The sequence below is a fragment of the Rhinopithecus bieti genome, unplaced genomic scaffold (genome assembly GCF_001698545.2).
Source record: "Rhinopithecus bieti isolate Rb0 unplaced genomic scaffold, ASM169854v2 scaffold_9581, whole genome shotgun sequence".
Lineage (NCBI taxonomy): Eukaryota > Metazoa > Chordata > Mammalia > Primates > Cercopithecidae > Rhinopithecus > Rhinopithecus bieti.
In genome coordinates, this window is record NW_016806413.1 from 1,681,326 (window position 1) to 1,694,611 (window position 13,286).

At 42.7% G+C, this 13,286-nt stretch overlaps 2 protein-coding genes across 4 annotated transcripts in view; both read right to left on the reverse strand.

The window, feature by feature from the left end:
• The window catches only part of TGM4 (transglutaminase 4), a 71,137-nt gene that overhangs the window by 46,721 nt on the left and 11,130 nt on the right, over positions 1–13,286 (reverse strand). For all 3 annotated transcript variants that reach the window (XM_017876286.1, XM_017876285.1, XM_017876284.1), the window contains exon 2: positions 3,273–3,559. The gene's annotated coding sequence lies outside the window, so the exon portion shown is untranslated. The remainder of the gene's footprint in view (positions 1–3,272; positions 3,560–13,286) is intronic.
• On the reverse strand, positions 11,029–13,279 carry TMEM42 (transmembrane protein 42). Its single transcript, XM_017876288.1, has 2 exons — positions 12,366–13,279; positions 11,029–11,670 (listed from the first exon to the last, which is right to left on the reverse strand). The coding sequence occupies exons 1-2, from the start codon at positions 12,504–12,506 to the stop codon at positions 11,530–11,532; spliced, it is 282 nt and encodes a 93-aa protein (XP_017731777.1). The 5' UTR covers positions 12,507–13,279; the 3' UTR covers positions 11,029–11,529.

Sequence of the window (13,286 nt, forward strand, 5' to 3'; positions counted from 1 at the left end):
TCCCGCTCTCCCCACCTCAGGCTGAACTGCAGCCACCATACTGCACTAGCACCTGGTGGCCAACCCCTGGCATATTGGGATCAGAGGCAGCCCACTCAAGACCCTCTGCTCTCTGCTCTCCAAGGGGACTAGGTGCAGGCCCCACCATGGGAGAGGAGGCTCCGAATGTGCTGTCCCAGAAAAGTTGGCATGGTCTAAACTTCACATTAATCCACAGATGATGGAGCTGGGGAGGAGGGAGAAGAGGAAAAGGCAGGCAAGAAGAGCCTGAAAACCACCAGGTAAGGTGGGGAACAGAAGACACGTCTCAAGATGAAGTTCACAGAGGACCTTAGCCAGGAATGGAATCTTCTCATTTTGTGTCCCTAACCCATAGCATGGCACAGAGTGCTCAGCAGATGAGGGAATGCATGAATAAATGAACAAGTAAGCAAACAGGACAGGGTGCTCAGGTGGAAGCCTGGGAGCGGCTCCATGCCTGTGCCTGTGGGGCAGGTGCCTCCTGCAGAGGTCAGGGGAGGCTGTGTCCTCTTCTCCCAATGCATGCTGGGAGTCCCTTTTGGAAGGAAAGTTCAATACACACTGGTTTTGGGGATTCAAGCCCAATCCCCGACCCATATCTGCACCCACCTGCCAATTCTGAGGATGAAAGAATAACTGAGGCCCTGTCAGACTCTAGGCACCACAGGTGCTGTTCATGGTGCTAAGCTTGGTGCTAAATCATAAAGATAACCATCCTGATGCATCCCCGTCCCCTTTTTTTGTGTGGAGACAGGGAGGAGTTAGTAAATACGCATCCACAGATTTATGGGAGAAAAATCTTTTCTTCTTGTATCTGAAGCTATAAATTCATCTCTAATCTGACTCTTATTATATATGTAAACAACTTTATAGGAGAAAGTAAAAGAATCCAATAAACCCTGAAGTCACCTCTCATTAAGCCACTCCTAGAGCTTGCCATAGTGCACAAATGTGTTTACATGGCATGGAGCAAACCTGGCACTTCAGGCCATGCCTGGCAGGCTGCCCTTGTGGACACTGTCTAGGATCTGCCTATTTCAAATGCTCACCCCTGTTCGTGGGCACATGATATTCTATCATATTTGCCTAACCATTCCTTGACTATCAGGCAACTAACTGCTACTAGCAGTAATGCAGCTAGGAACCCTGTTGCCTAATTGTGTATTTTTTTTCCTTTTGAATTTTCCCCCGGTGTAGCATTAGGTCTAACTGCATAGGGGACTGACTTTTAAACTCTGGTGAGGGGCTGCCCCATGATGGACCTCCCTGGTGACAGTCAGGACTCACTGCTGCAGGCCTCTGGGCAAGAAGAACTTTGGGGACCCTACTGAAGACCAGCAAGGGAACACAGAAGTAGTACAGACAAGACAGGCTCTCAGTCAGGCTATCTGGGGTCCCATCTCAGTTCAATATATGACAAGTTGAGTAGATTTGGGGGAAATCTGAGCCCTCCAAGCCCTTGTTTCCCAAAGGAACTGGATGGCTCTGGAATTTGGAGTAATAATTCTCTGGCCAGTCCAGCCCTGGAGCCAATTCCACTGGAATCAACATGGTCTGCCTCACCTCCCACCCTAACCTGTCTGATTCACCACACCTCCAGACTCTGGGCTGGGCCCTGCCATTCCTTACCCAGGCCCAAAGAGCCCAGAGCACACATTGGCTAGCAAAGACGATCTTGGGGTTTTCTTGCTAAACAACAGCAGTAATATTTGTGTGTCTAATGATTGTTAAATATGATCATTCCCATTTATCAGTGAAGTTTTGTCTAAAAACATTCATAAAACCTTACAAAAATTCCAAAACAAATAATGAAAACTTACATCTCCCACATCAAGTTCAAGAAATAAAACTTTATGGCTATAACTGAAGCTCTCAGCCCCTTATATATCCTTTCCCAACCCCAACTTCCTTTCCTCCCTCCCCAAAAGTAACCACCACTCTGAGTTTGGTATTTAAGTTTCCTTGCATATTTACAAATACTTACTACACATGTGGATATCTAAAATAATAGGTAGTATTGTTTTGAAGGTTTTTAATTTTTTTGTAAAGTTATACTTAACGTGCCCTTCTACTTTTTTTCACTCTACATTATTATCTTGAGATTTTTCCATGTAATTCATGCTTGTCACCACTGTATAGTATTCAATACACTGTATGCTATAACTTCTCTATTCTCCCATTGATATTAGACTGTTTCACATTTTTCTCAGTTATAAACACTGCTGCAACGTGTGTGCATGTCTCCTTGTGCACAAGTGAGAGTTTCAGGACTGGAACTGCTGGCTCAAACAGTATGCACATCTTCTGTTTTGTCAGATGACAGTAAAATGTTTCCAGAGGGTTATACTAATTTATACACCCAACAGTAGCACATGGGAATTCACAGTGCTCCACAACATTGGCCTTGCTTGTTGTTCAACTTTGTAACTTTTGCCAATCTTATATGAAATGGCATCAGTGGCATCTTACTGAGTTACCCCTGGTTTTATTGAGGTATAATTTATATCCAATAAAATTCACCCACTTTAAGTGTAGAATGTTAGTTTTTTTTGTGTGTGTGAGACGGAGTCTGGCTCTGTCGCCCAGGCTGGAGTGCAGTGGCCCGTTCTCAGCTCACTGCAAGTTCCACCTCCCGGGTTTACGCCATTCTCCTGCCTCAGCCTCCCGAGTAGCTGAGACTACATTAGCTGGGACTACAGGCGCCCGCCACCTCGCCCGGCTAGTTTTTTGTATTTTTTAGTAGAGACGGGGTTTCACCGTGTTAGCCAGGATGGTCTTTATCTCCTGACCTCGTGATCCACCCGTCTCAGCCTCCCAAAGTGCTGGGATTACAGGCTTGAGCCACCGCGCCCGGCCGAATGTTAGTTTTATACAGCTGTGTAATGACCACTATGATCAAGATGTAGAAAAGAGCCATTACCCTAAAAAGTTCCTTCTTGCCCTGATTCCCAGTCCTAAGCAACCACTGATCTGCGGTCTGTCACTTGAGTTTTGCCTTTTTTTCTTTCCAATTACATATAAACGGAACCATATGGTATATATTCTTTTTGGGTCTGGCTTCTTTCACTTAGCATAATTATTTTATGATTCTCCTTGTGACAGCTTGTATCAGTACTCTCTTCCTTTTTATTGAAGAGTAGTATTCCACAGAACGAATATGGATGGCCATTTGGGTTGTATCAGTCAGCCCATGCTGCCATAACAAACACCACAGACTGCATGACTTAAACAACATATATTTATTTACTCACAGTTCTGCAGGCTGGGAAGTCCATGATCAACGTGCTGGCAAATTCAGTTCCTGCTGAGGGCCCTTTTCCTGGCTTGCCTTTTCCCCTTCTTGCTATGTCCTCAAATGACCTCTCCTCTGTACATGTGCAGACAGAGTCCTTCTTGTAAGGACTCCTGTTCTATCAGATTAGAGTTCCATCCTTATGACCTCAGTTAACTTTATCTTCATAAGGTCCAATCTTCAAATACAGGTATACTGGAGTTTGGTGGTTGAACATCAATCTCGGGCGGGGGGACATAATTCAGTCTGTAACAGGGTTATTATGGATAATACTGCTATGAACATTCTTTTACAAGTGTTTATGTGGACATATGTTTTCATTTCTCTGTGATAAACACCTAGGACGGGCAAGTATATGTTTAACTTTATAAAATACTGTTAAACTGTTTTACAAAATGGTTGTACCATGTTGCTCCACAATGAGTAGTTCCAGTTGCCTACATCTTCACCAGTACTCGTTAATTTCACTCATTTAAATTTTAGCCATCCTAGTAAGTGTGCAGTAGTATCTCATTGTGGTTTTAAATTTCATTTCCTTAATGACTAATGATATTGTGTCTATTTTCAAATGCGTATCTATTACCTATGTATCTGTTAAAACTTTTTGCCCTTGTATTATTGGGTTGTCCTCTTAAATTGCAAGAACTCTACATATTCTGGATACAAGTCCTTCATCAGATATATGTTTTGCAAGTATTTTCTCCCAGTCTGTGGCATGCCTTTTCCTTTTCCTTTGCGGTTTTAATTTGCATTTTCTTTATTACTAGTGAGGAAGAGCCTTTTCATATGTTTATTGGTTGTTCAAGTTTCTTCTATGAATTATCAACCTACATACTTTCTTTTGAGGTATTTTGTCTTTTTCTTAATAAGATCTGAGCAGCTTTGAGAAAATAATTCCTAGGAGCCCCCTCCAACTACCTACCTGAATCTTTCTGTTCCTGCCCTCACTGGGGGTGAGATGTCTGTGCTCCTCGCTAAGGGGCCAAACTGTTCACTTGTGCATCAGATCCTATCTCACCTGCTCTGGCTCAGCACTCAATGCTCTCATCATCCTCTTCTTCCTGAATTTCTCAGTCTTCCCACGGATATGGGATCAATGCCATTAACATATATAAATATGCTGCTGTTTTCCTATCTGAACCAAAAATAAAACAAAACCAAAGCCCCTCTCTTGTTCCCATCTTCTGTCAGCCACTGCCCCAGAGTTCTGCTCCTTTTGTAGAAAAACTCCTTGAGTCATCACCACTTGTTGTCTCCAATTCCTCTTCTCACCATTCTTTTTCTATTTAAAAAAAACTGTGGTAAAATACACATAAAATTTATCATCTTTTGTTATTTTTGAGTGTACAATTCAGTGACATTAAGCACATTCATAATGTTGTGCAACCATCATCATTATCCATTTCAGAACAGTTTCATCGTTTCAAACTAAAACACCATACCCTTTAAACAATAACTGCCCACCCTCAGCCTGGGGTAACCATTGTTTTGCTTTCTGTCGCTATGAATTTGCCTATTCTAGGTATCTCATATAAGTAGAATTATACATGTCCTTGTGTCAAGCTTATTTCACTCAGCAAAATGTTTTCAAAGTTCATCCATATTGTAACATGTGTTGGAATTTCACTCCTTTTTATGGTTGAATATTATTCCATTGTAAGTATATACCATATGTTTATTCATTCATCTGTTGATGAACATTTGGGTCATTTCCATCTTTTGGCTATTGTAAATAATGCTGCTATGAACATTGGTGTACAAGTATCTGTATGAGTCCCTGTTTTCAATTATTTAGGGTATATAAATACCTAGAAGTGGAATTGCTGGGTCATGTAATAGTTCTATGTTTAACTTTTATGGAACCATCATACTGTTTTCCACAATGGCTGAACCATTTTACATGCCCACCAGCAATACATAAGGGTTCCAATTTCTCCACACTCATCAACATTTGTTATTTTGTTTTTGTTTGTAATTAACACTATCCTAATGGGTGTGAAGTGGTATCTCATTATGGTTTTGATTTGCATTTCCCTAGTGACTAGTGATATTGAGCAACTTTCATGTGTTTATCGGCCATTTGTATTTCTTCCTTGGAGATTTGTCTATTCAAGTCCTTTTCCTGTTTCTAAATTAGGTTTTGGGTTGACATTGAATTGTAGAAGTTCTTTATATATTCTGGATATTAATCCCTTATCAGATACATGATTTGCAAATATCTCCCATTCTGTTTGAGTTGTCTGGTCACTCTCTTGATGGTGTCCTTTGATGCACAAAAGTTAATTGTTATAAGGCCCAATTTATTTTCTCTTTTGTTGCTTATATTTTCAGTATCACATTCAATAAATCATTGTCAAATCTAATTCTTGAAGACATTCTCCTATTTTCTTCTAAGAGTTTTATTGTTTTAGCTTTTACGTTTAGGTCTTTTATCCATTTTTAGTTAACTTTTGTATATCATGTAAGGTAAGGGTCCAACTTCCATTATTTTGCATATGGATATACAATTTTCTCATTACCATTTGTCAAAAGGACTGTTTTCTCCCCATTAAATTGCCTTGGCACCCTGTCAAAGCATTTTTTTGTGGGCTCTCTATATATCCCTTTGGTCCTTATGTATTTCTTTATGCCAGTGCCACATTTTTAAAATACATAGCTTTGTAACAATTTTGAAGTCAGAAAGTATGAGTCCTCCAACTTTGTTCTTTTTTCTCAAGATTCTTTTGACTATTTGGGATCCCTTGAGAGTCCATAAGAATTTTAGAATAGGTCTATTTCAGCAAAAAACATCATTGGGGTTTTGATAGGGATTGCGTTGACTCTGTAGATCGCTTTGGGTAGTACTGTCATCTTAACGATATTAAGTCTTCCAATCCACAAACACAAAAACTCTACTTATGACTTCCTTAATTTCTTGAAGCAAAGTTTTGTGGTTTTTGGTGCACAAGTCTTTCACCTCCTTGGTTAAATTTCTTTCTAAGTATTTTGTTCTTTTTGATGCATTCTAAATGGAATTGTTTTCTTAATTTCCTTTCCAGATTGTTGTTAGTGTACAGAAATGCAATCAGTTTTTGTGTGTTGATTTTGTATCCTGCAACTTTGCTGTTTATTAACTCCTAGCAGTTTTTTGGAATCTTTAGGGTTTTCTACATATAAGATCATATAATTTGTGAACAGTGGTAATTTTACTTCTTCCTTTCCAATCTGAATATCCTTTATTTCTTTCTCTTGCCTAACTGCTCTGGCTAGGACTTCTAGTATCATCTTGAACAGAAGTCGTGAAAATAGGCATCCTTGTCTTGTTCCTAATCTTGGGGTAAAAGGTTTCAGTCTTTTACCATTGACTATAATGTTAGGTGTGGGTTTTTCATATATGGCCTTTATCATGTTAAGGAAATTTCCTTCTATTCCTAGTTAATGATCATTTTTCTCATGAAAGGAAGTTACATTTTGTCAAATGCTTTTACTGCATAGAGATGATCACTATTCCTTCCTGAATCTAATCCAGTAAGGTTCTTGCCCTGTCACTGCTCAAAGTTGCTCTTATCAATGTTATCTCTTTGCTAATCCAAAGCCATTTCTCAATCTTCAATTTACTTGACTCTTCAGCAGCTTTAGCCTGGGTGATCACTGCCTTTTTCTGGAGATGATTCCAGGACACCACACTTGCAAATGACCTTACTGGCTATTTCCTCTTACCTACCTTGCTGGTTCTTTCACATCTCCCAGACTTCTAAACATTGGAGTGCCCAGTTCAGTCCTTGGACATCTTCTCTCTAGAAGATGTCATCTAGTCTCATGGCTTCAAATACCATCTCTATGTTGATGACTCCCAGACATCTCCTTGAGCTTCTGAGCCCTATGTCCTACTGGTTACTGCCTACTCAACACTTTCACCTGGATATATTATTAGAGGGATCATAATTAACAGGTTCAAAACTGAGCCCTTGATATTCCTGCTCAATCAGGCTCCTCTTCCAGTCTTCTTCACTCCATTATTGACATCTTCATTCTTCAAGCTGCTCAGGCCAAAACTATGGATTCATTATTGACCTTTCTCTCACACCCACATACAAGGCATCAGCAAATCCTGTTGGCTCTGCCTTTAAAATGCATTATTTAGTCCATTACTTCTTGTCACCTTCACTGCTACCAGAGCCTCCCTCTCCTCTCATTTGGATGGCTGCAGTGGCCCCTTAAAAGGTCTTCCTGCTTCTGCTCTAGCCTTCCACAGTGTGTTCTCAGTACAAGAGTGATCCCTTCAGAGTATCAGTCAGATTAGCTCTCTTCTGCACCCTCAGAGTAAAAGTCCTTTCAATGGTCTGCAACAGACCCTGCATTATCTGGCCCCTGTCACATTCTGATCTGGTAATGGATTTTTTGATATGCATCAAATGAAAACCAAACAAACATAAAGGAAAAATAGACAAATTGAATTTCATCAAAATAAAAAAATTGTGCTCTTCAAGAGACATCACTGAGAAAATAAAAAGACAACCCATAGAATGGGAGAAAATATTTGCAAATCATATACCTGAAAAGTAACTTCTATCCAGAATATCAAAAGAACCTTTATAACTCATTAACAAAAATATAATCTAGTTTTAAAATGGGTAAATGCTTTAAATAGAATTTCTCCAAAGAAATTCCATTTAAGAATATACAAATGACCAACAAGCACAGAAAAGATGCTTGACACCATTAGTCATTTTGAAATGGAAATCAAAACCACGAGATACCACTAGACTGGCAGGACAATAACAGTGTTGGCAAGGATGTGAAGAAACTGGAACACTCATACTCTGATGGTTACAATGTAAAATGGTGCAACTGCCCTGAAAACAGTCTGGAAGTTCCTAAAAAAATTAAATATAGTTATCATATCATGTCATAGTTATGTCAGCAATTCCATTCCTAGGTACATACCCAATAGAATTAAAAACATGTTCACACAAAAACATGTACACAATTGTTCAAAGCAGCATTATTCTAATAGCCAGAAAAGGGAAACAATCCAAATGTCTATCAAACGATGAATGGATAATGTGGTAGATACACACAATGGAGTATTATTGTCATAAAAAGGAATGAATAACTGATTCATGCTACAACATGAATGAGCCTTGAAAACACTATGCTAAGTGAAAAAAGACCCAAAAGGCCATATATTGATGTTGTATAATCCATTTATATGAACTGTGCAGAATAGGCAAATCTATAGACTGAAAGTGGATCCTTGATTCCCATGGGCCTGGGGGAGGGTGGAATAGAAAATGGGTATGAGAATTTCTTTTGGAGTGATAAACAGGTTCTGGAATTAGCTAGCGGTAATGGTCGAAAACCTTGTGATTCTACTAAAATACTACTGAATTGCACACTTTTAAAAAGAGTAAGTTAAAAAATAAACAAAAGGAATGTCCTATGAGGCCTTTGAACCTGGATGTCAAATTGCCAGCTCCAAGCAAAGTTCAATCCATCATCCAAGATGCACACCAAAAAGACAAATAATGATATAGTATTGATATAGTTTATTCTTATCAAGAGAATAAACCTCTAAAATGAGGAAAATAAATATAGTGAACATTTCCTCAACTCTTTTAGATGACTAGAGAGGTGTATCTTTATGCTTTTTGAAGAATGACTGATATTCCTTTTAGAAAAACATCTTACATCTTGTACAAGTGTACATCTACAAACACATCTTGTACATCTTGTACAAATACAGGCATATTTGTTGAATTGAGTGATAGGGTTCCACGTCAACACCAACCATCTCTATGCATTCAGCAAGTGACTAGATGGCAGGCCAGGTCCTCTCAGGACAATGCTTCCTCCAAGACGGACTTCTTTCTGCCCTTTTCACTAACTGCCCAGCGAGGCCGACCACCAGCTGTCAGCAGTCTTCAGGTCTGGCCTTGGCTTGCGTGTCTGACCCACATGGTGAACACACCCTGGAGAGCCTTGAATATCCTTCAGCTTCTTCACTGGTAGAAAGATGGGGTCAGACTAGATCAGGGATATCAACACTAGGGCCCCTAAGAAAAGGCAGGTGGCTGGTGACCAAAGAGTTCTGAGGTTTGGGCATGTTGAGTCACAGTATGGAACAGGCCCCTTACTGCAGGGCCTTTCTGGGCTTTAAGGTGTTGGTGTGGGAAGCAGGACAGATGTAGGGAATGAGCTGAGCCCTATCAGATTGGGCTGACATTGTGGTTCTGACACTCCTCAACTGTGTGATGTCAGGCAAATTATTCCACTTTCCCAAGCGTTAGTTTCCTCACCTCTAATACAGGAACAAGAGTAGCTCCATCACGGGATGGCTGGGAGGGAATGTGTTAAAGTGGAGATAAATGATTAACATTCTGTGAATTACAACTTTGCCCTAGCCCCCATGGGAGCTCAAGGGTTTTGAAGGGTAGGAGTTTGCCAGCAAGAGGTGAAGGTGAAAGGAACCCAAGGCAAGGGAAAGAGCAAGTACAAAACATGCAGGCAGGACTGGACACGGTGGATTTGAGAACGGCTGACATGTAGATGTCTGGGGGGACTCAGCATGGTGGGGATAGCATGAGGGAGACGGGTACTAAGGAGTCATCGAGGAAGAGAACTCTTGTTGGAGTGGTGGGCTAGGACCAGATCCACATCACAAGGGGCCATGGAATGGTTTTAGTAAGCTCATTCTGTCAATTGTGCTGACCACAGTAAAGGAAGACGGCAATGAAGGTGCTACACCACCGAGGAGGGTCTGGACAAGACCCTTTGCTCTCCTAGCCTCCTGGCCATCAGGTCCCTCTCAACTGCAGGAAATGTATGAAGACTTGGGGCCAGAGATCAGACTCAGGAGAGCTGAGAGGGCCCTCAGACACCCCAGGGGAGAAGTGAAGCAGGTAAGTGCCGGGCTTGAAGCTCTGTGCTGGGAAAGTGTGCAGGCAGCACACAGCCCACTTTGAACTAGGAATTACATTCACATGGTCTAAGATACAAAAAGAACAAGGAGGCCGGGCGTGGTGGCTCACGCCTGTAATCCCAGCACTTTGGGAGGTCGAGGCAGGCAGATCACGAGGTCAGGAGATCAAGACCGGCCTGGCTAACACGGTGAAATCCCATCTCTACTAAAAATACAAAAAATTAGCTGGGTGTAGTGGTGGGCGCCTGTAGTCCCAGCTACTCAGGAGGCTGAGGCAGGAGAATGGCACAAACCCGGGAGGCGGAGCTTGCAGTAAGCCGAGATTACACCACTGCCCTCCAGCCTGGGTGACCGAGAGAGACTCCGTCTCAAAAAAAAAAAAAAAAAAAAAAAAAAAGAACAAGGGGATCTGAGAAAAAAAAAAAAAAAAAAGAACAAGGGGATCTGAGAAAGAAAAGAAAACGACAGAAGAGCCCTAAAGGTAAACGCTGGAAGAACAGAGTGGCAGGGAAGGGAGGAACCTCTGAACCACTTTCTTTCCCTAGTAAGTAAAACAAGGTCTCCAAAGGGAGGTCAAACTTTTCTCCTTGAGAGCACCAGGAGAATGAGCAGACCCTGTGCAGTTCAAAGAGCCTTAGGCTGTGTGACCTCAGGAAGTAACCACAAGATCAAGCTCTAGCAGGTGTCAGAGCAACCGAGGCCACAAGGCTTCTGTACCTGCCTCACTCTCCTGCCTCCTCTACACCGGGATTTCAGCTCACTCTGGCTCCCTCTTACTCCAAAGGGAAAGAAAGAATTAAGATACCGTACCTGCTAGTTTTAACTTACAAAAAAAAAGTATTTATTCACCCAGTTTTCCTCTTCTTGCCATAATACATAAGCATGACACAGATGGCCTGATACATCAGCATGGAATTGTCAGAAGGCCCCACCAGTCACTGCTTCTAGAGTTACATGACTGGCTTTTGTTTGGCAACAGGAAAATTACAGCGTGGTTTCAAGTACCATACACATAGCAGACCAACCCCAGGATCTCCAGCATCTGTGAAGGCTCGCTGGGGTGGGCCTGGGAGCAAGAATCCAAAGCACTGTACAGATGATCAAAACACTTCCAGTAGAACACTGCTGCGGCTGCACCTCTCCTTAAGGAGCCAGAGTTATCCACCCTCAAGCCTGCTCCGTCAGAGGCCTGCTTCCCTTGGCTGATGGTCAGAAGGCTGCACAACTGGGTCGCCCTAGGACATAATCCCACAAGCCATCCCAAGGCTGGGCCACCATCGTGATCTTTCCAGTTGGTCCATTCAGCCAAGTGGTGCTACTGCTGCTTGTGTGGAAGGGGCTTCCAGGTGGGCGGAAGTTTCCTGTGGATCAGGGTGAGTCCGCAGAGAATGAGGAACACTCCTCCCCACCACAAGACCTCCTGGCACTCTCCATACAGCACATAGCCCAGAAAGGCCTGCAGGACAAAGACAACTGTGAGGGACTCAACTTCAGCGGGTGGGCACAACCTCACTCTCCTGGGACTAACTTCCTTCTAAGGGTGCCAGGAGGAAAGGTCTGGAGCCAGAAGCCTTGCGCTTGAAACCTAGCTGTCACTTTTATCAAGTCACCCTATTCAATCTCACCTGCACGAATGGAGAGGCTACCTCCCTCACTGCACTGGACCTCAGCAAGGTACACAAGACAGACCCAGTAGAGGACAGCAGGTAGACACAGCTGGTACCTGGTATTTTTTTCTCTCTCAATTCAAGATTGACTAGGCTCAGCTCCATCTTGTCAACCTCAGATTACATAGGGAAGAAAAGTCTCTGGGAATCGCAATGCTCTAAATCTCATGGAGCCTTGAGTGCACGAACCCTAGGAAACAGCTAGGATGCACAGTGACTTCAGAATGAGGGCTCCACCCTGGAGGCACAGCAAGCAAGTAGGCTTTTTACTGTCAGGCTTCACTCATATCTAACTTGAGAATTCCTCCATGATTAGAATTACATTTGCTTCATGAATAGAGCACTCATCCAGGGGTCAAGCCATAGCCCAACCTCTGCTTCAGTTCCTGTCCTTTCTCCTGTCTGGGAAAGGAGGGGTTACCCAAAGACAACTCACCCAGAACCCAGATTTAGGATAAGAGCACCACACCCTCAGGCTACTCACCGAGCTGAGGATATTTGAAAAAGTCACTGTGACAGATGCAATGGCTGAAGACATGGAGAAACTGAGGCCCCGGCTAAAGAAGGTCCACATCAGAGAATTGGTGCTCGCCATCACAATAATGCCTAAGACGCATAAACCCATGCTCACCTGCAGGAGAAAGTGTCACTGCAGCCACATCCACCCTGTGCAGCAACCTGCAGACCCCCTCACAGCACACCCAGCGCTGTGGCTGCTGGCACACAGGGTCCTACTGAGCTCCCACTACAGCTCAGAGGGCCTCAGAGCTTTTCTGCACAGGGCTTCATTTAACCCTCAGTGGGCAGCAGACCCATCTTACAAGTAAAGCAAATTCAGAGAAGACACTCATTTGGCCACCTTGCTGGCCATACGATCTTGGGAAGAAGCAAAATGCTAATCCAAAGTCAGTATTTTCTACTGAACACCAGCCCCTTATTGGTCTTACAATGACCAGTGCCTGAAGATCAGTCCCAGAGGGCCAAGTAGTTCTTACTCCGTAGGTAGTATGAGTTAAGTCAGGGATGGAGTTCTTACTTCTTGAGATCAGGGAAAGCACGAATTAGCAATGTCTGCTCTGTATTCCCACTCCCAAATCCTATACAAGTTACAGCCCAGCAAGGCTGACCCCCTCTGGGCATTCTTGAGCTTTTACTCTGTGTTAGGTCCTGTGCTAACTCTTAAGTTTAAGCATTCTCATTTATTCCTTTAACCTCATTTTACAGATAAAGACCCAGGGGCATTAAGTAACTTTCTTAAAGTGCTACAGTGATGAGAGCCACCAGGCTTCACAACCAGGCAGTGTACCTCCACGCTCTTAACTAGGACACAGCCCTGCCTGGGGGAAACACCTCAGACTATTTAGTGATCCCAGACATTCCTTGGAGAGCTTGTAGATAATTTCCT